The 21,447-nt window shown below is 40.7% G+C and overlaps 1 protein-coding gene across 1 annotated transcript; it reads right to left on the bottom strand.

Moving 5' to 3' along the window:
• Positions 1-1,301: 1,301 nt before the first annotated feature.
• LOC310776399 (matrix metalloproteinase-18-like) lies at positions 1,302-21,204 on the bottom strand (the record flags this gene model as incomplete). Its single annotated transcript, XM_083636592.1, has 19 exons — positions 20,997-21,204; positions 18,749-18,897; positions 18,296-18,421; positions 17,938-18,096; positions 17,513-17,681; positions 16,956-17,089; positions 16,496-16,652; positions 14,400-14,503; positions 13,642-13,703; positions 12,450-12,569; positions 10,754-11,010; positions 10,348-10,496; positions 9,758-9,889; positions 9,362-9,520; positions 4,027-4,129; positions 3,741-3,883; positions 3,389-3,545; positions 2,643-2,746; positions 1,302-1,444 (listed from the first exon to the last, which is right to left on the bottom strand). The coding sequence occupies exons 1-19, from the start codon at positions 21,143-21,145 to the stop codon at positions 1,302-1,304; spliced, it is 2,676 nt and encodes an 891-aa protein (XP_083492718.1). The 5' UTR covers positions 21,146-21,204.
• Between the last annotated feature and the right edge of the window lie 243 nt (positions 21,205-21,447).

Here is a 21,447-nt window from a genome sequence, read left to right as displayed (position 1 = left end):
ATTGTGACATCATCAGTAATGTCATAAGAGCAAATCATCTTATGACGCTTGATACAGCATGTATGTCTGTCTGTTTGTTTGTTTGTATGTATGTATGTATGTATGTATGTATATACAGTATATCTAAGAAAAACTATGCATGCTTACAAAAAGAGTCTGCTTGAGTAATAAAACAACTCCATAATACAAAAAATAAGGAAATTTGATTTTATTGAAATTAAATTGCATGTGATGCATCCTATTCATACATATTCAAACAATATGTACATAGTGATTTGTCATGGTGATGTGTACACTAGCCTCTATTGGCCAGTCTTCCAAACCTATGTTAAGGTACATTTTTCACACGGCGCTGTGCCAGCGACCCCGCCAGGGTCATACCATGGACAAGTCAGGACACTCACTCACTCACTCACTCACTCACTCACTCACTCACTCACTCACTCACTCACTCACTCACTCACTCACTCACTCACTCACTCTCTCAGTCATGGACATTTAGTGAGTTTAGTGGGGAAATGGCCATAGCTAGGGATAGGAAGGTGTCCTGATTCGGGATTCAAGGGGTGGGTAGGATTAATAGCTAGGGGGAAATGGGTGGTGTTTGGGGGGCAAGGCAAAAGGGGCCATAGGGATAGTATAGGAAGGTGGTAAAGAGTCGGGATTCAAGGTGATGGGTAGGTGGAGTGGCGAGGCGGATAGGCCTATGTCTACTGAGATTCTGAATGTATAATCTGGATGCAGCGGATTAGATTAGGATTAATGAGTTTTGCAATTGATATTCACATTATAAGTATTAGGTACATGAGATGTACCAGCACCATCGTACCCCCAAAGGGGGATTGTATTAAACTGTCTGAAGAAGGAGCACCTATACGGCTACACTTCAAAAAGGGGTGTAACCCATAGCAAAAAATCTGTTGCTCATCTGTTGTTCATTCTGATCTCTTGGGACTAGCTGGAGCCGTCTCATTTTTGAATCATTCTGTGCTCATTTGTGTCTTATTTAAGGAGCAATAATGGAGAGTAAAAACAGATGTACTACTAGTAAACTGATCTGAGACAAATGAAGTTCAATTGAGCAATATTTGAGAAAGAATGTGAGATGAGTCTGAGACTTCCATGAGACAAATCTGAGAAGTATGATCCCTATACTAGATCAATGATCTGATCACACATCACAGACAACATTTTAACATCTCTGATCTTTCAGTCTAACAGCTCTGGCCTTTCTTTTGTCAACATTTTCTTTTTCAAAGTTCTTCTTGTCTACATGAATGACATACAGAAAAGAGGGATTTTCAGTAATCATTTTCAACATTCCCTGTTGCTCCATCATTGCCACTGCAGCCCAGCCAAGCATTTGCTGCAATTATATTCACCACCCGGTTTCCTCTAAAATCATACTGGTAGGATTTTGTCCCACTGAAGAGGTAGATGCTACCTGTCGACAGAAAATGTCAAAACCATGAGAATATAGCATGTAGCATAATTATAGTAAATGGTGAAATATAAAATGTGTTGTCATGTTATGTCAAAACACCAAAATTGAAATACAATACAGAAGAATTCCTCTTGAGCAAATAGATTTTAATAAAACTGTGGATCAGTATTATTAGTACTAGAGATATTGCGTGCTTTGTGCGCTCCTTTAGCGCCCCTCGCTGGCTCGCCCGCTCAACTGGCAGCGCTCATTTCTACCGTGCCTCGTTGGTTTGCCCTCATCACGTGAACTCACATTTGTGTTTCATTCTGCGAGACGTCTGGCCTCTGCCCCGCGTGGTGGGCTACTTCAGATTCCAAATGGCCTGATAAGCCAATCAGGGACCTGCCTCGTAGTTGACATCGTAACGGGCCAATCAGGAACGGATCTGGCAAAACAGTAATGGTTGCCTCCGTGGCTCTTCGGCTCAAGCAGTAACGTTGACGTTCGTCGAGTTTTAACAGCCATGAGTGCAGTTATTGCAGAAATAGACCCAATAACAACAATTAAATAAGAACAGGAGTATGCAACAGCGGAGTATCTCAGGAGAAAAGACCATTTCCTCGTTCTTCTGAGTGGATTTGGATTTGACTGGATCTGATGCTGATTGGCTGAAGGACGGGCTACTTCCACCCATTGAAATGACTGTGTACAGCTCGGAGTGCAGACGGTTACATGAAATGAAACAGAATGTGAGTTCACCGATCCAGATGATTTTAAGCTAGTCTCAACGCCAGACCCATGAGAGTTCTTACGCTGATACACTACGACGTACGTACGTTACTGCATGCTGCAGAGCTCTCTCTGGGTCTGGGACACTTTCCCTCAGCCGGCTGGTTATGGGAGGGAACCGTTCACTTGGCCAGTAATATGCCAGTGGTGGATTCAGTCCTCCCCAATCAGTAACGACTTTGCGATCAGACGACACGGGAGGCGCAGCCCATTTTTCGAACCACTCTCTCATCGGTGCTACGACCTGTCACTCATTCAATTTCAACCCGCCTTCAAAAACCTTCAGTGGCTGTGAAGTGGTACAGACTCATTTATGTAGTATCTGGAGCGCAGCGATTCAACGTAATATTTGAGTGTGGGGAGAGAGTGATTTGAAGCAGGCTAGGCTTACCTCATCAATATGATGAAACTGTGACAGGTTTCTTACCATTTAACACAAACGCAGCATCGACCCGTCTCATGGTGCCAGGCCAGTCCATCTGGATCAGCCTGGGAAAGCCTGGGTCCATCTTTCTCCTGCGCTCATCATACCTGAGGATTGCATCATTCATCATACAAGTGCATGAATAACCAACTTGGGCCTTCTACATTTCATTATATAGAGTAGGTGTTTTCCATGCTGTCAGAGTGTGTTGTTTGTGTGTGTGTGTGTGGGGGGGGGGGGGGGGACTACCACAGAAGCCGTTTTTGAGTATTTTGCTAGGTGTCTGTCTGTCTGTCTGTCTGTCTGTCTGTCTGTCTGTCTGTGGACAGATTTTGTGAATGTGATACAGTAGCACCAAGACCGAGCAATATGCAATCACAAACCTTTACAGGTGTGTTGATATTAAAATGAAGCCCGAGTTCAAAAATGGGTGTGATCCGAGCAGGGGGGCTGGTCCTCCGACATTGCTACTTGATTTACAGTATAACAATGGTCTACTCTATCATTAAAACTGAAACACCTGGCATCAAAAAATCACTAGGTGGCACTATTTGGCACTGAAATACAGCCTATTTACATGAGGTGGGCTTACTGTACAGGTAGGTATGAAACATCTATTCCTATTGGCTATGATAAAATGAATGCTTTATTAAAATTCTATTGATGACATGAACAAAACATAGCAGAGAATCTCTTTCTCTCGTTTGGTGATCCATTGAGGACAAGGTGGCAGACAGGAGGAAGTTTACCTGTAATAAGACTCTCCTATGAAGAAAAAGGTTTTCCCGTATTCGCTGATATGCACGGCAGCGTCAACCTGCTTGACACTGGAGGAGAAGCCGTACTCGTAGATGGAGCCAGCATGACTTTTCTTCTTGAGCTGTTGAACTACCCAGTACTTATGACCTGGAAAAACAGAGCCGTGTCACTGCGTTTTGGGACACTGTGAAAAAACGGCAACATACCACAGCAGCTGCCAAGCTCAATGAGCCCTCTTGCATGGAGTGAAACACTTAAGTTGCACAAGGCTGTAATTTAGGTGCAACATTGTGTCATGCTGAGAGGCCTAAGTGATGCCTTACAGACTGCCCATTACTCTACCAGTGAATATGTACGCCACGCCTTGGGCAGGGATGTCATAAGCGGCGTCTACGTGAGAGCTGATGCTGGGTAAAAACGTGCTGCTGTGGCCCTCGCTCAGGCGATTCCAATAGGTCGTCCATGCTGTCCTCATCCACATGTACCTGGGTCGAAACACGTGAACATTATGTGCATGTTTAAACATGTTTAAACAGGAGTATGTGCCATGTCAATCAAGACTATAAATGTTGTTCAGACATTATTCAAACACCTCCTTCGAACACATTCACACACCTTTCAAACGTACCTGTCTTTAAAGAAAACAATCTCGTTTCCCATCACTGCCACTGCATCGACAGAGAAGTTGGGGTCACACTTTTTGGGGTTAGTTAGTTTTCTAGCGGGCTTGCCTATAGGAAACAATGCAATATATATTTTCATATGTCATGATATCAGCGTACACTATGCATTAAGGTAACACTTTACAATAAGGTACACAACATTTTTAGTAGTTAACTAATGAGGAACTATTACTTAATGGTCAGTTCATGTGTAAAGAAGCTAATCCTTAATTATTGATTAGTTAATTGAGAAAGTGTGGGAACTAATGAGTAACTAACTATTAGCTACAGTAATGGTCAGTTCTTGAGCAACTCCTAATCAAATGCCATAGAGTAGATCAACATTAGTTATGCTTAGTTAATTGAGAAACAAGTGAGGGAACTAATTAGTTAACAGTCAGTTCTTGACTCTGATCCAATTTGATAGAGTAGTTAATCAATAGTTAATGATTAAGTAATGAGTCAGTACTCATTAACGACTCAGTATGATGCAGCACTATTATAATACTATATAGTACCAAAGTGGAGATATCCTACTTCAAAGTCCGCTCTCAAACAAAATAATACACAATATACACAAAGATACATTTCTCTAAACTTGGACCCTTCACCAAACAAATTCCTCAATAGATTACCAGGTCCTAAGACCTGCTTAAGACCCGGATGTTAGCACTTCTGGTTCCCTCAATGTCAAAGTCAATGGGATTTTTGTATGGGGATTTAGGTTAAATGCCTTAAAGGTCTGTGGTTAACAAAAGTTTATGAAACTGTGTCAGCAATACAATCTTCACAAATGAGAACCACTTTTATGACTTTTGAAGCGTTTTCCGAAAATCTTGATTTTTAAAAATCGCATTTACGCTTCAAAAATCACAAAAGTGGTCCTCATTTGTGAAGATGATTGTGATTGCTACAGTACATGTAGGAACAAGTAGGACCTTGTTGAATGGAGCCTGCAGTGCCATATTACGGTCTGGCCCTGAGACTCCACTAACAACTACAGCGGAGTCTCACGTTGAGGTGAGCAAAGATGTTTCATCAAAGCCCAACATAGATGAAACAAACACAGCAGACTGTCTCCAGAGCTAAGAGATCATTTTATTTTGCAGTTTCCACAAACAAGTAGTGGACATTAATACTGTTTAAAGAGAGGGTATTTATCAGTTAACCCATTGGCAAAATAAAACTTGTCAAGAAGAAGAAGAAGAAGAAGAAGAAGAAGAAGAAGAAGAAGAAGAAGAAGAAGAAGAAGAAGAAGAAGAAGAAGAAGAAGAAGAAGAACAACAACAACAACAACAACAACAACAACAACAACAACAACAACAACAACAACAACAACAACAACAACAACAACAACAACAATAATCTGCGCAAAAAAATCATAACAATAAAACAGGTCAAACATGATGGGGAAAAAGTAGAATGCAAAATGACCTCAGCATGTTAATAAAAGAACACGAACACAGAAAATGTGTTATTTATAATCATAACAATAAAACAGGTCAAACAGGAGGAAAAAGTACTATGCAAAACAATGTCAGCATTATGTTAATAAAAGAACACAGAAAGAATATGAAAGAAAATTCATTATGTAGCTTTCAGGACCTTTGTCTCGCTTAGAGGCCGTCCTTACCATAATTACACTAGTTTAAGTGCAAAGAAATTCAGATGGCGGCTGAGTTGACAACAGTTTTGCTTTCGGTGGCTCACTGCAGTAGTAATTGCTTGCATTCAAAGTAGCCTCCCCAACACTGTGTATGATCCTAATCACTGATTTGTTCTCATCTAAAGATTTGTCATCTTCCATGTTAACCTTCAAATTAAAGCATTTAGTGGCATATGTCAAAAGCAAAAATCGAATTGGTCAAAGTTCATGTTCTGTTGACTACTAGGTCATTACTTTGATTCAAATCACGCTGGCTGTTAAATAAGTTTTTTTCCCCCTGCAGTTTGAGAAAGCAGTGAGACAGGGAAAGGACAGGGATGTCACAGCCTGGGAACCTGACGAATCAGCAAGCTCATGTTTCATTTGCTCTGGCCGCAGATGCATGTGAATTGGTCTGGCGATGCCAGGATAGGGACGTCATGCACTGATGTGCAGAAAAAGTGGAATGCAGGGACTGGGTTAGTGGGTTCACAGTTGGATCTTAGCACAATATTTTGAGCAAAATCCAAATAAGCACCATTATGTTTGGAAATAAATATACATTTTATTTTTTCTGAATCTAATTCAACAGCTATTTTAATAAGCCTGAAGAGTAGAAAACAAACACAAAGTATAAATCTGTGCATCCAGGCTAAATGTCTTCCTCCATGGCAGGGTCTGACCACTGAGTCTGGGCATCACAGCAACGTTTTGGTGCACTGATCTCCTCCGCTTGAGTACACTGGGAAAACAGACACAGAGGCAGTCTCAATAGAAGGACCAAGTCGTCATTCACACCATTAATGTAACTGATCAAGTATTCTGTCGTGCAGACAACTGATGAAACAGCATTTTTTATTATTATAGCATACTGTGCTTACCATTCTTGCCATCAAATTGCCATCAACAAAACCCAGCACATTAAAATAAATGATGATCAAAATAATGATAATATCAACATAGCCCATAGCATACCGAGAGTGTCTCAGTGTTTTCGTCAGCGTTCATCCTCAGCACTCGCCGACATGGCTTCCACCCCAGCCACAGGCTCCTTTCCTGCATGGGTCGGGGTTTTATCAACCAAATGAAAGAAAACATTACTTCTGTGGATTCTTTCAATTGAGATTCTTCAGCCATGCTCTTTTCTCTGGCTCTTCTTTTGGTAGACGGTGGAAACTGAAGAATCTCGGACAGGAACAATCTGCCCTTACATTTGTACTGGTAGCACTCTTGTTTTAGCCACAGTTGTTAGCCTGATTGTACAACCCATACAGTCAATGCTACAACCACAGACTGCACATGTTGTACCCCAAATCCGCAGGGACATTTCTATTCTTGACATGAATGCAGGCTAAAGACAATTACTTTGGAAATTCAAAATACACCCAGACAATACATGTATGTATATAGTATATACACACACACACACACACACACACACACACACACACACACACACACACACACACACACACACACACACACACACACACACACACACACACTATCCATAAAGCCTCAGCCAAGCACTGATGACATCATCACTGATGACATCACAACTGAATCACACCGCCACAGACACTACCCACTTATCCAATTTTAACTAGAATAATACATTTGGCAATGTGGGCAATGTTTCAATTTTGTGTCCTGTAGTGATGTGACTCAACTGGAAGTGATGTCATCAGTGATGTCATATGACTGATGATGTCATCAGTGATGTCATAAGGGGGCACACACACCCACTGATGATTTCATCAGTGATGTAATAAGGGGGCACACACACAAGGAGGCATTGTGACATCACTGATGTCATCAGTGATGTGACATCACTGATGTCATCAGTGATGTCATAAGACTGATGATGTCATTAGTGGTGTCATAAGGGGGCACACCCGCATGCATGTAAACTTAAGGAAAAGTCAAAAAGTGGCGACAAGATAGCTCAGCAGGCCAATATAAATAGTAAATAGAAAAAAGGGAGCTTCTTGATGCTTATAAAGAATTTAATTAATAAAGAAGTAATGTACAGGTATACTTAATACACAATACATCTTCATAGGACAAGGGCACAAGAGACGCAACGCGTTTCAACCTCTGGTCTTCGTCAGGCTGTAGGCTGTAAACTTAAGGGCAATAACATTTTGTGTGCAACACACACGCACACACACCCGCACGTGGCAATAGGGTAGGCGAGGCCACGCACCAGCCGAGGCCGCGCAGCGGGGGAGCTGCGTATGTAAGCTGCTGGGTCAGCTCGGCGAGCAGTAGGGCGAGCGCGCGCAGCGTGTGTAGCGTGCAAGTTGCACATACACATACATTGTGTATATACTGTACATAATATACTATAATATTGTGTTATCGATAGATAGATAGATAGATAGACAGACAGACAGATAGATAGCCCACAGTTTCACACTTTGTAAACCCCTGCTGCAACCATAGACTGTATAAGGCTACAACATACTGAGTAGTTAATGAGTACTGAATCATTAATTAATCATTAACTACTAATTAGCTACTCCATCATTTGCGCATGAATGACATCACTGCTCTGCAACTTAAATCAACTCTCAATAACTGTCAAACTAAATTCATGTCTGCAAAACTTTTTACAGTTTTCAGATATGTGTGAGATCATGTGCAAAAAATAAATCAGCATTGTTTTTCGGTGTAGTTCTCTAAGAACCACTAACTACTAGTTAGTTCCTCATTAGTTCCATCACTCGTTTCTAAATTAACCAATCATTAACTAATGGTTAACTAATGATTAGCTACTCTACTCATGAACTAACCATTAACTAATAGTCCCTCGTTCTTTCTTCCTTAGTTACTTAGTTACTACTCAAAATGTTGTGTACCTTAGTGTAAAATGTTACCTAAGGTAGGTAGGTGTTACCTAAAGTGTTACCTAAAGTGTTTGGACCCCTGTCCAAACACCCCTGTTACCTAAAGTGTAGTCTCGCTTGCCAGACTTCCCTCCCTGCCGGGAGAGAAGTCTGGCTGCATGGAAGCAGGCTGCTGGTATAAGCTCTGCCATTGGTGCCGACCATTTCAGTCGGCAGCAGAAGATAACCCATTTCGGCTCCTTGCAAGCTCTGCCATCGGCTCCGACACACTCTGACTGACCGGCTGTGACCATATATGCATTTCCTTTCCGCTCCCTGCGTGACAAATCTGTCTATCTGAAATACCTCTGCCGCTGTGCGTGTCGAATCTGTCAATCTCCTGCGCCGCTGTGAAACAACATCAACAATGCTAGCTCGCTGTTACATGCTGAAAACGATTGGATCTGGATTGTGCCTGCTTGGTACTTTTGGTGGATGGTTTTAAAGGTAAACAGAGCCTACCCCCCCCCCCCCCCCCCACATACACACACACACACACACACACACACACACACACACACACACACACACACACACACACACACACACACTATACCAGAGTGGAGGTATTGGCAGCCAGACTCTCCCCTGCTGTAGGGAGAGAGTCTGGCAAGCGAGACTACCTAAAGTGTTACCTATAAGTGTTTGGACCCCAGGAAGACTACAGTAGCTCTAATCTAGGCGTCAGCTAATGGGAATCCTTTTAATAAACAAATAATTTCAATGTGTGTGCTATTAATCACTTCACCTTTGGAAACTGTTACTCACCGTACAGTGTTTGGATCCCGAGTGTATCGTCTTTTGGTAGAGTGTATTGTGCACTGCTGTACTTGTAACTGGGGTACATGAGAGCAGAGGGGTCTTTAGAGTGAGTTAAACCCAGTGAGTGGCCCAACTCGTGTGCTGCAACGGTGAACAGGTCGTAACCTGAAATAAGAGGGAACAGTTTCATCAGGTCCACATTACTTATAGGTATTCCATGTCATGGCAAGAAAGTCATCATGCAGATCAACAAGAAGTCGTGAGAAAGAATAATTATTAAAGTTTTGCACAATCTGCACACAACAAGGGTCTTAGTTGTGTCTTTTGTATCTCTCGTTTGTATTTCATATATCTAACCTGCTTTTATTACAATATTGAGAGCATGTTTTGACTTTGACGAACCTCTGCTTTGTTTCCCCTTTGTCCATGTTTCATCCTCGTCGAAGTGCACATCCCCTCCCATCCCTTCTCCTGGCTGAAAGGCGTGGGCCAGCACGCCACTGGGCCCATCGAAGGGGAAGAAATCTCCATGAGCTACCGGGGAAGAAAACAAACACCCACAGGGCTTATAGGAAAGTCTGATGTGGGACCTATATCTCCTATGACATTGTTAGACATAAAGCAGTTTATTTTGTTGAGTGTAGCTTAACCGACAAAACAACTTCCCAAAAGTGGTTTGAAGATAATCTATAGTCTTTCCCTTCATTGTAGTATTTTATATCCCGTTTCATATTATTTGCCTTTTATCCCTGTCTTATTTGTTCTGTTTATTTTAATCCGTTTGTATTTATTTATTTGGGCTATTACTGCATTATTGTTTTGGGGGGTTTATTGTAAGTTTATTTTTAACTGTTTTTTTATTTATTTTATTAATTGTGATGATTTCTGCATCATTGCTTTAGGATTGTTATTATTGTATGTAAAGCTTGTTTGTAAACTTGGTTTTAGAAAAGTGCTATACACATAAATGTATTATTAAAGTTTATGAATACTTCTTCGGGCGAAGGAGAAGACGATGTCAGCTTTGCCTTGGTAGACTTGGGTGAATCTCAGCGACGTCGCGTCACTCCAGAGCTTCAGGGCTAAGCGAAGGGAGCTTTCCACATCCCCTCTCTTCATGTCCGGAGTGTATGTTGCAATCCTGCGTGCCATTGACAAGATGAACACACAGATATGAGCCATCAGGATCAACGAGGACAGAGGCGGACAAGTTCCAGAGCTGCTGGTACTAACATATTCTCTGTTGGCAACATTGATGTAATAGTTCGGTAAATAATGACATAGAAATCTCTAAAATCCCTTTTACAGTAATGCAATATTACACCATTACTCTAAAAAGATATAGGTGAAAACAGGACTGACTGAAAAAAGTTTCACAAGTCACATGACACATCTCACTTGTATGTAATGTCCTGGTTCTTCCATTTGGACTTTGAAGCGTAGAAGCTGTAGTTTTCCACATCTGGAACGCCGCACCTCGCCCCCCTCATTACGGCCAGGGTGCCGGGGTCCAGGCGGCCTGTCTGCCTCAGACCAAAGAAGCTTTGCATCTCCCTGATCTTCTCCACCATGGCTGAGGTGGATCTGGCCCTTCTTCTCCCAGCCACTCTACTTCTGCTGTTGGTGTTCAGGTTGTAGAACCTCCTCAGGTAGCCCTGTTATTGAAAGGAATTTAGGTCTGGAAAGTAGTAAAAGGCTCAAAATCTCTATTTCTCCTCAAAGTTGTCATGTGATTTAATAATTTTTAAAATTAATTTCAGGGGTAATTTCAAGGTATCTTTTAATGTCATCTGAATCAGGTGTTTTGTGTCTTGTTTCAGATGCAGCAGCCTGGTTTCCACTACAGGACCAAACAAGACTTGCTAGGGCTTGTCCATTATTCATGCAGATTATGAGATTTTGCTGACGGCTACATGTATGCAAGAGTAGCACCATATAAACTCTGACACTATACAGCGGGGCCCAAGCCTCAATCTGACTCTGAAGATGTTGCGTCCTGGAGCGTTTTCAGTGAGTTGAAATTCTGCAGGTCATCATCATCATCAGGGGTGTAGTGGAGGGTAAATGCAAGTAAACACAGTTTATGCGCCTCTTTGAAATGGAGAGTTTACTCTATTTTCATCAACTGTATCAATCAATGAGGTGGAACACAGTGAGTAAACTACTCACCTTGGATAGTTTAACCCAGTGGTTCTCAAATGGGTGTCCGGGGAACCCCAGGGGTCTGTGGCACTTTGCCAGGGGGCCGCGAAAAGTTTTCAGGAAAATAAAACTAAAAACTTTTTTTTTGCAAAAGCTTCATAGTTAAAAAAAAAAAATGCTTTAAATCTAAAATGGTTCATGGATTACATTCTAATCTAACAAATGTATCAATTTAAAAGTCAAGCACGTTACCATGGAAACAATCAAGCTTAGCCCAAAATCACAAATCAGAATGAGGGGGCCCCCGGGTATATTTTCTATCATGTAAGGGGTCCTTGGCTGAAAAACATTTGAGAACCTCTGGTTTAACCACCTCTGTATTTACCACTACACCCCTGATCATCATTATGGACAGATTAGAGCAGTGTGGATTCTTTTAGATAGATAAATGCGGCTTACATGGAGCCATAACAGACAGCAAGTTTCATCTTGCATGTACAGTAGCCTACTGTATGATCGTGGTTTGATTTTCATTTGGCAATGAGGTTAAAACCAAAATGAGTCCTGAAAAGACATCATCCGTGGTTGTCTCAAAGTAGTGAAGCATTCTTTTGTGACTAATCTTCACACATGAGAAGCATTTGCAAAGTTAAAAAAAAACTATATCAACAGATATATACTCCTCTTGCCCCATAGTGGAACCCAGTAAACCAAATCTACATAAGGTGACCTTCTTAAATGAAGGTACAGTAATAAAACCGTACTTGGTTAAACTTCTACATGAAAGTACTGGTAGTCTATTTTTACTGGAGTCTCACAAAAAAATGATATTCATAAACATGTAATATAGTTTTACTACCTATGGCATTTCTCTAGGATACTGTATCGGTTTACCACATTTTTCTGCACGATTCCCATATAAACTGTGCAAGACAATCTTCCATAAACAAACCTCAGCCAGCTCCACATCCTCAGGCCTCAGCCACTGATCCTGCTCAATGGGTAAAGTCCACAAGATATCCACAAACATCAGAGAGCCCAACACAGATATCCACAACCAGAACAACTCCATGTTTTAAACGATCATCACAGCAAGCTCATATTCATCTGCACCTCAGATTTTATATACGGGAGCTAGACTCGCGAGATCACAATCACGCGAGACAAGCCATCTGGCGCGCCAGGTTAGCATTCTTGAGGTTGTTGGGCAATCCCATGGCCCAAAAGGCTTCAATCCTGACGTTACATCTTTGTCTCTAATTTTCTTGAGGTTTTGTGGGGAAAAACACCTCAGGGAATGCCTGCATATACATAAAACGGATGGTTTAAATATGGGTATGCACGCACATCCAAACCAACGAGGACAGGTGCCGTCGAGCCAAAAGCGAAGAAAACATGAATAAAACGGAACACAGATTCCAAACAATGTTTGTATATGGAATGTGTTTGTGTACATGTTTGGTAGAATGTATGTTTATGTTTTTGACATGTGGTTTTTGTATTTTCGTTCTTTTATGGTTGATCGTAAAACAAAACAAAAAGAATAAAATGTGATTAAAAAAAGAACAGACTGTGTATCCAGTGTGTTTTACAATAACCCTCTGGCCAAAAGTGATGTACATGATTTGTAGATTAAATTCTTGCAAAAGATCTTGATTGTGGTTTTCAATGATGATTGGACATGGCCATAATTGGAAACAAAAACATGAATAAATAAATATCCATCATGTACTGTACTGAATCAATCAGACAGTCATGTTGTCAGTGCAGCATAACATTTGCATATATCAGTCTCCACCACAGTGATGATGTGTAGCACATTTGATGGAAGGTTTTCATATAAACTCACCTCAATAGTTGATCTCATTTACTGGCATTTACTGCAAGTGTAAACAACATTAACTATAACAACACACTTCTCATCTCTTTTACATTATAATTCTTTATTTTTGACAGAATGACATATGACATATACTTTATTGATAAATAAAACTCCACTCAAAACTGAAAAAGCACAGTGTTTTTTGTGTGTCATTGTTTAGTATAATTAATTTAATAAAGGTTATCAGGAAGTGTCTTCATTGCCTCCATGGAACTGCAGTATTTCAACATCCAAGCCAGGTATTTGCTTTCTCAACTCCAACGATATGTTTCTGGGTGTAGTCGTACTTGTAGACTTGCGGTCCGACAAAAAAGTAGATGAAGCCTAAGATGACAAAAACAAATGTTCAATTGGCATGTCTTTTATGTTGTTGTTGTTGGTTATGGTGTTGGGTGTAGTGGCAGTGGTGCTGCTGTGCTGCTGCTGCTGCTGCTGCCGATTATGAGGATGAGCATTCAGCTGAAAACAAATTTCTACTTTTCCTAGCAATTGAAATGACAGTATACATGTATATTGTAAAGAATGTCGGTGATAAAGAGGGTTTTAAATTTTAAATGATAGAGGTTAACCACACAAATTGAGTTCCACGCGGCTGATGTTAAAATGTCTGTAAATTTGCATTCCTGAAAAGAATGTGACGTGCAATGGCCCCCCCAGGGTAAAGACAGCGCCTGCTAAGATTAAACAAGATTACTACACTTACAAACCTGAACATCACCCAGTCTGCCAAACTTTAATCACTCAATCAAACGTTGTTAGTGGCCTAACATTTGCCCCACCCTTTCACTTTTCACATTTAATTTTGTACATAGTATTTATTGTTCAGGGCAAAAGAGGTAAAAAGCTATTAAAATAACCAACGAAGAAGAAAAAGAGGAAGAAGAGCTGCAGCTATGGTTGGCCTGACTGTGGAGGTCTGCAGCCAGACTATTGTCAAATTCTACAAATAAAGACAGTATCCATCAATTGAACAACTAACTTACAGTCTACAGTCTATAATAAACAAAAACAATAGCTTACCGTCTTTATGAATGGCTGCACTTATTGTTGTGTTGAGTCCGGGAAAGTCTTCACTGATGTATTTTGGGTAACCGATATCCATAACTCTTCGGTTTTCATTGTAACTGCAAAATACATGACATAAACAATTTGTGTTCCGAAGCTAGAAGAAAATATATTTGTTGATAGCTGCTATGGTCACGTCATCAAACCTCAAGTCCAAATTGAGCCTTTAGATCTGTGTGAAGTCCACATCACAGCGGAGATGTATCAGCGATGTGTAATGTCTAATCACTGATGATGATCATCTATTTGTGCTTCGAAGCTAGAAGAAAATATATTTGTTGATCGCTGCTACTATGGTCACGTCATCAAACCTCAAGTCCAAATTGAGCCTTTAGATCTGTGTGAAGTAAGTCCACATCACAGCGGAGATGTTTCAGTCAAGTTTGAGTCACATCTGTCAATGTTCACGACCAGCTGGAGGGCCTCCTCCTGTATATCTGTTTACTGATTTGACTCACGCGACGTGACGCACTCATAAAGGCCAATATAATATCTCTCTACTAAAAGGCAGGACATGTCTGTCTATATATATCTCTACGAAAGGCAGGACATGTCTGTCTGTCTGTCTGGGCTCAAAGCAGGAAAGCTTCAAGCAGCATTGACGGAGGCCAAGCAATCAGCTGGGTGGAAAGCGGGTTTAGGGAAATCCGGGGGGCACGAACCCGCAACCTGGGGGAAACCCAAAAGGGAGCACGGCGGGAGAGGGGATGAAAATACGAGAGAAACCCAGGAAAAACAAGAGAGTTGACAGGTCTGGACTAGAAATTAGCCCATTGAGAGAATGTATATCATCCTAATCCATAGTGTGTTCACTGTTAATCTGCTAATCTACTGGATGGACAGGTATGGAATAATTACATTTTATTAGATGAGACGGAGACTAGAAAAACCATGGTCTACACCAGCACAGCTATATTTTATTTATGGCAATATACTGTATCTACAAGGCAATTTTAGAACCTATCTGAAACAACTGTTTAGGCCAGGGGGAAAAGTGATATTAATGCTGGCACACTAAACATTTATGCTTTTACTTTGTAGATATTACAATACATTTGGCAATGATAGCAATGCTGTTGGACTTTAGAAAGCAGTGTATGGTTTGGCAGAGGCTTATTTTGAGTTCTGGTATATTGGGCTGACCTGGCAACATTGAGTAGCGGGGCACAAGTTATTTAACCAGTATTTCTTAGGATATTCAATCCTGACTCAGAAGACTTTTTAAGGAAACTAAAATCAGAACATCCAATCATTTTTATTTATTTCCATTGTCCAAGCTTCCCACCAAGCATGTTCAGGATAAAAGTAAAATGTTGGATGTGTACTGTATATTTTATGAATATGGTGCCAGTCTGACTCCAGCCTCTTGCATTCCCCAATCCCAAAATGTAGCACCCTCATCCCAGTGCACAAGTGGCATAAACTGCAGACTCACGTAAATACGCGTGATCAGAATCAGCAAACCAGACTGGAACTATAGACAAAGCCTAATGGAGATATGGACATAGGGAAGTAGGAATGCACCTAATAGCAATTTATATCACCCTTTTGGCTGCACATGCTATCATAACTAAGTTCAATTTGAGTCACAAGTCTATTTAAGACTTATTATACAGTATGTTGAGTTTGAGTCTGAATCCAAGTCTGATTCATCTACAGTTGAAGTTGAGATAAGGAGAATTGACTAGCTACAACTCAAGTGTACTGCCTTACATGATAGGTAATAATAGCAAAACATACATTATGTAACCAATAAAGTCTCATGCAGCCATTCTCAACCATGTTCTCAACCAGCCTAGTGGTGAGCCGCAGACCGCCATCTAGTGGGGCGTGAAGGCAGCAGTACTGCCATAGAAACATTATGGCTACTGCAAAATGGAGCAAAACAAAAACAAAAAAGTTTGGGTAATTTACAAAGCTAGTCATTTTTATGTCTAAATGTGCTCAAGAATTCACATAAAACAAACGTCAAATTAAAATCCATCATTTCAATGACCAGTTGAATGTCACCACACAGCTGACAGTGGCATAACTTGTTCTTGTTGTCTTACCTCCAGTAAATGTCATGGATGAAGAAGAGGGTGCGTCCTGTTTTCACTATGTGCACTGCAGCATCGATGTCCTGCACCCAGGCCGGGAAACCAAAGTGGCTTAGCGGTCTGGGTTTTCCTTTCACGAGGGAGCCTTTCACTGTCCAGAACATGGATTCTGACAAAATACATGAAACATATTCAGATCCAGGTGGCAAAGAAGTGACAACTTGCTTTCACACAATTATATAAAAACTAATATAATTATAGAAATTACATTAAATACTCAATGGTTGTCATACTGATTAGCCTATTTTTATAAACCACCTACAGTATGAATGCTAAACTTCAGGTGATGGTCGTTTTCCTTTTTTCCTCAAATAAACAGACTGTATATAGTAACTATTCAATTGTTGTTGATTGAGTTGTATATGGATGATCTGTTTGGTTGTTTATATTGATCAGTTTACTTATTTATTACCATGAATGAGGTAAGCAGTGGACCTGCGAGGCACCCAGAAGGCAGCATCAATGTTGGTTTCAATCTTGGGCATAAAGTTGGTGATAGGCCCTTCTTTGATGTCATATTGCTCGTTGTGTTTAATCCAGAGATACCTTATGGGGAAAATGATTATGATTTAGGTGAAATGCAAAAAGAGATCAATTATAATTAAGAAGAATTAAGAAATTAAGAGTTTAGTTCCAATGAGACATCCGCCTTTTAGAAGAAAGAAAAAAGCAATACCAATATCTATAAAATTATTGATATTATAGATTCAAAATTCAAGAGGCACTTTAATAGCAACAGTAAGTAATCAGATTACAAATGAGGAATTTGACTTAGTGCAAGTATGCAGCGCAGTCAACAGTAGAAGACAAAGCAATATAGAAAAACATATCACATGATCAAATTATAAAGTGCAAACGATAATTGAGTACGGTAGATCCTAAAATCAATCCATCAACCTTGTAAGATGAACTGATTATAAAACAAGTATTTTTGTAAATAAACTCTGCAAGAAAAGGTCGTCAACTTACGTTTCTCTGAAGAAGAAGGTGGCATCCCCGAGAGTGGAGACCGCGTCAAAGCTCAGGTCCGGGGCACATTTGTCCTGCATTAGGTGGGGGAACTGGGGCCCAGACAGCCAAGGGTTGTACAGAGCACTCCAGTACCTGGAAAGGTAATTGGGACGACTTCTGTCTGGACCTAACACACATCAGCAGACACTTAAGTGTTACGTTCCACTTGTCTCTATTTCTAAATACTCAATGGCCACATAGATTTCCTGTAGTCATGGTAAAGTACTGTGAATTCAAGACAGACAGACAGACAGACAGACAGACAGACAGACAGACAGACAGACAGACAGACAGACAGACAGACAGACAGACAGATAGATAGATAGATAGATAGATAGATAGATAGATAGATAGATAGATAGATAGATAGATAGATATTTTACCATAAAGTGCATTGATATTTGCTACATCCTCTCTGGACAATACGTTGACTGGACGGGGGGATGTGTACTGGGGATACATCAGTGACTCTGGGTTTCTGGAGTGCTTCAAGCCCAAAGCATGGCCAAACTCATGTGCAGCTACCAGGTACAGGTTGAACCCTGCGACAACACAAAGAAAATGTAAATGCTTGTTTCTTTTATTTAGATCAATAATTCAGATTTCATAACATTTATTTTTGGAAAGAATACTATCTGTTATGCCTTATATCTAAGCGATGTGTGCGATGCCAGCAACTGGTTACATTAATTTGTGCAGTAGAAGAAGAGCAAATAGCGTGATACACGTGCAGTTGAGTACCTTGTTGCCCTGTTGTCCAGTGCTCAGAGTCATCAAAGTGTGTGTCGCCGCCCACTCCCTCTCCTGGGCCAAAGGCATGTGCCAGTGTTCCTCTGGGGCCATCGAATGGATACAGGTCACCATGTTCTGCATCATACAGCCAAACCCAGACATAAAATAGAAAGCACTGAGACAACATGTCACGTTGCATGCCAAAAGAAAATGACAGGCCTTCACTCACTACTGCGTGACGCGAAACACTGCCCGGGTTAGGGTTAGTTGTCTGTTGGCAGTGAGGCCCCTTATGTCGGTGTTAGGCACCCTAGTTTGAATCAAAATAAAAGTGCCGACTGAAATGTACAAATTCAAATGATCAGAACCATTTTGAACGGGTTTACTGCGGTGCTTCATGGAATGCGTCTCCCACAATATCTGGTATCAATGTCTTCATTTTAAATCGAAAGAGAAACCCACCATAGGTCACGAACTCCACCATGATGTCAGCGTTCCGGGTGTAGGACCTGACAAAGGTCAGGCTGCTGGCTCTGGCCCAGACGTTGAGCGCTGCCTCGACCAGAGTGTCTACGGTGCTGCGAGGCAAATCTCGAGTGTATCTACCGATGCTGCAACAGCAACAAGCAAATGTCATGTTACAGTACGTGGCCAACGTTTGATGAGTATCACTCAGAAAATGACTTATCTACTAATTAAAAAACAAAAAAACAATTGCATCCACTGTTTTAAGATCATTGATAGCACAAGATTTAAAAACATTTGAAAGATAGTCGTCTAGGAAGTCCTTGGTTGACGAAACCTGTACAGACTGGATTCGCTCAAATTCTCAAGATGTTATATGGATATAAAGCCTTTTTTTGTAATTAACTTTACATGTCCGAACAATGACAAGTGGTTTCCTTTTTCATAAGTTAAAACTAGAAGATTTTCTTCATTAGTTTGGTTGCCTATAGCCCACTGGCTTATCCAGCAGACCAGGGTCAGATAGGAGTTGCATATACATTGTTGTTGTTGTTGTTGTTGTTGTTGTTGTTGTTGTTGTTGTTGTTGTTGTTGTTGTTGTTGTTGTTGTTGTTGTTGTTTGGAGTACCAGATGGGCGGGAGTTTATTGATTGATTTGATTACAGAAAATTACACTGCATGGACTTTTGAGTCATTTGAAATTGTCATTGTCCTACAGTATATTTGGAAATCCAAACAGTATGTTTAAATAGATTACACCTTTTGTCCTAAGCCCAAAGTCTATTATCCGTAATTTTTTTGTGACCGCTGCCATTACCCATCATCACTGCCGGAGGCATTGGCTGTTTGTGTTGCCTCAAAATAGTGTTCATGTATCATCCCAATTTAAATACTTTCTGCAAATGCACATATTTTAGTCTTCCTGGAATTCAAGATTGGCATCATTGCCATCTTTGGGACAACTAAGTCATGCATTTGTGCAAGACTAGATCAGTCTACATTATGTAAAGATAACCGGTTTTAATGATAACCGTGATCAAATTCCTTAGGACAACGTTTCAAATTTTCATTATCATTAAAACCGTGATTACTGTGTTACCATGATTACAGTGCTTTGAAAAACATGGTAAATACTGTCCATCATCAACCAAACTTGGCAACCGTCTCCCAGATGCAAACGTGCAGCCTTGGAGAAATGATTTCAGTGAGTGTATCAATCCTTTTTGGGTCTGAGTTTTCAATATAAAACTTGGTGAAATGATTTCTGTGAGTGTATTAGTACTTTTTGAACATTTTCAGCACATTTTACACAACAGTATTCTTGCTACTGTTGTGTCAGCTAGAATTAGCTAGACATATTTTCTGTGAAGCCCTCTGAGGCATGCTTGTGAATTAGGGCTATATAAATGAAGTCTTGGACTATTTTCAATAATGAAGACTACTTAACAGCCAACGCCCAGTCTCGTCATATCACAGTGCACGCCCCCTTTCTTTGAGGATGTATAACCCATTCATTGTTAGGCTCGCCCCCTTTCTCTGATGCTGTCTCCTCACCCATTCACAGTTTACCACACATGTGGCAATAACCAATCAGCCCAAGGTATTCCTCTCCAGCTGATCCCAATCACCTAATCAGCGTAGTATATCAGGGTCCATGTTTACTCTGTTTGCTATGTGCTGTGTATGTGTCATTCTCAGTTGCTGATCATCATCGCTGAAGCAGTTGTTTTCGCCCCACCTCCTCCCCTGACCACCACCATCGGTCATGACTCCTGATCGAAGAATTCCCTATGGGGGATTTCCTATCCTATTCTTCACTGACGACGCCCTCTCATCATCTCAGGAGAGCGTCATCATATCATGGAGTCATACGCCAAAATTAATATGTTGTATCATTAAAGCTTGTTATACTTTCTACTAGTCTCTCATTATTGAAATAAACTTGACTTGACTTGACTTGACTTGACTTTTAACAAACCGTGATAATACTGATAACGTGATCATTTTGGTCACTATAATCGTGATATGACATTTTTATATCCTTCCATCTCTAGTCTACGTTATCTCAGAAATGCATATGTGTTTCAATTAGTAATTCAACAATGCACTGTAACGTAAAGGAGTGATAATATTAGTATATCTTTTACTGAACACTTCATAACATCTGATTACAAGCTTGCTACCATAAACGCCTAATGATATATAGAAATTAAACTTTTTTGGCCCTCAACAGAAACATGGATACCTGTAGGTGATGATGTTCTTGTTCCATCGTGTCCCCCGCTTTTCGCTGTATTCCTCCACATCTGGGACGCCACAGCGAGGGCTCCTCATCACCTCCAGGGTCTCCGAGTCCAGGACGCCTGATGTGTTGAGCCCGAAGAAGATCTGCATGTCTTTCACCTTGGAGGTGAAGGAGGGCCAGCTCCGCTTCCTGCGCCCAAATGGTTCCTTTTTCAGGTTGTAGTACTGCTGAAGGTATTCCTGTGAGCAGATTCAACATCCACCATCATATTTATCATAATTGTATTGGAGAGTCAGTGAAATGAACTGGTCCTGGCTGTACAGCCTCAATGAATTACCAACTAAGGTTTAATTCTCCTTAGGGCTTTGCAGGCTCAAATGTAAGGGCTCCTGGTACTGTACAACATTTGGGATAAAAGCATCTATTAAATGGCATATGTTATGTTAATTCA

This window comes from Poromitra crassiceps, assembly GCF_964638095.1.
Source record: "Poromitra crassiceps genome assembly, chromosome: 5".
Classification (NCBI taxonomy): Eukaryota; Metazoa; Chordata; class Actinopteri; order Beryciformes; family Melamphaidae; genus Poromitra; species Poromitra crassiceps.
The sequence above is the reverse complement of the archived record's forward strand: the minus strand, read 5'-3'. Positions and strand labels throughout refer to the sequence as shown.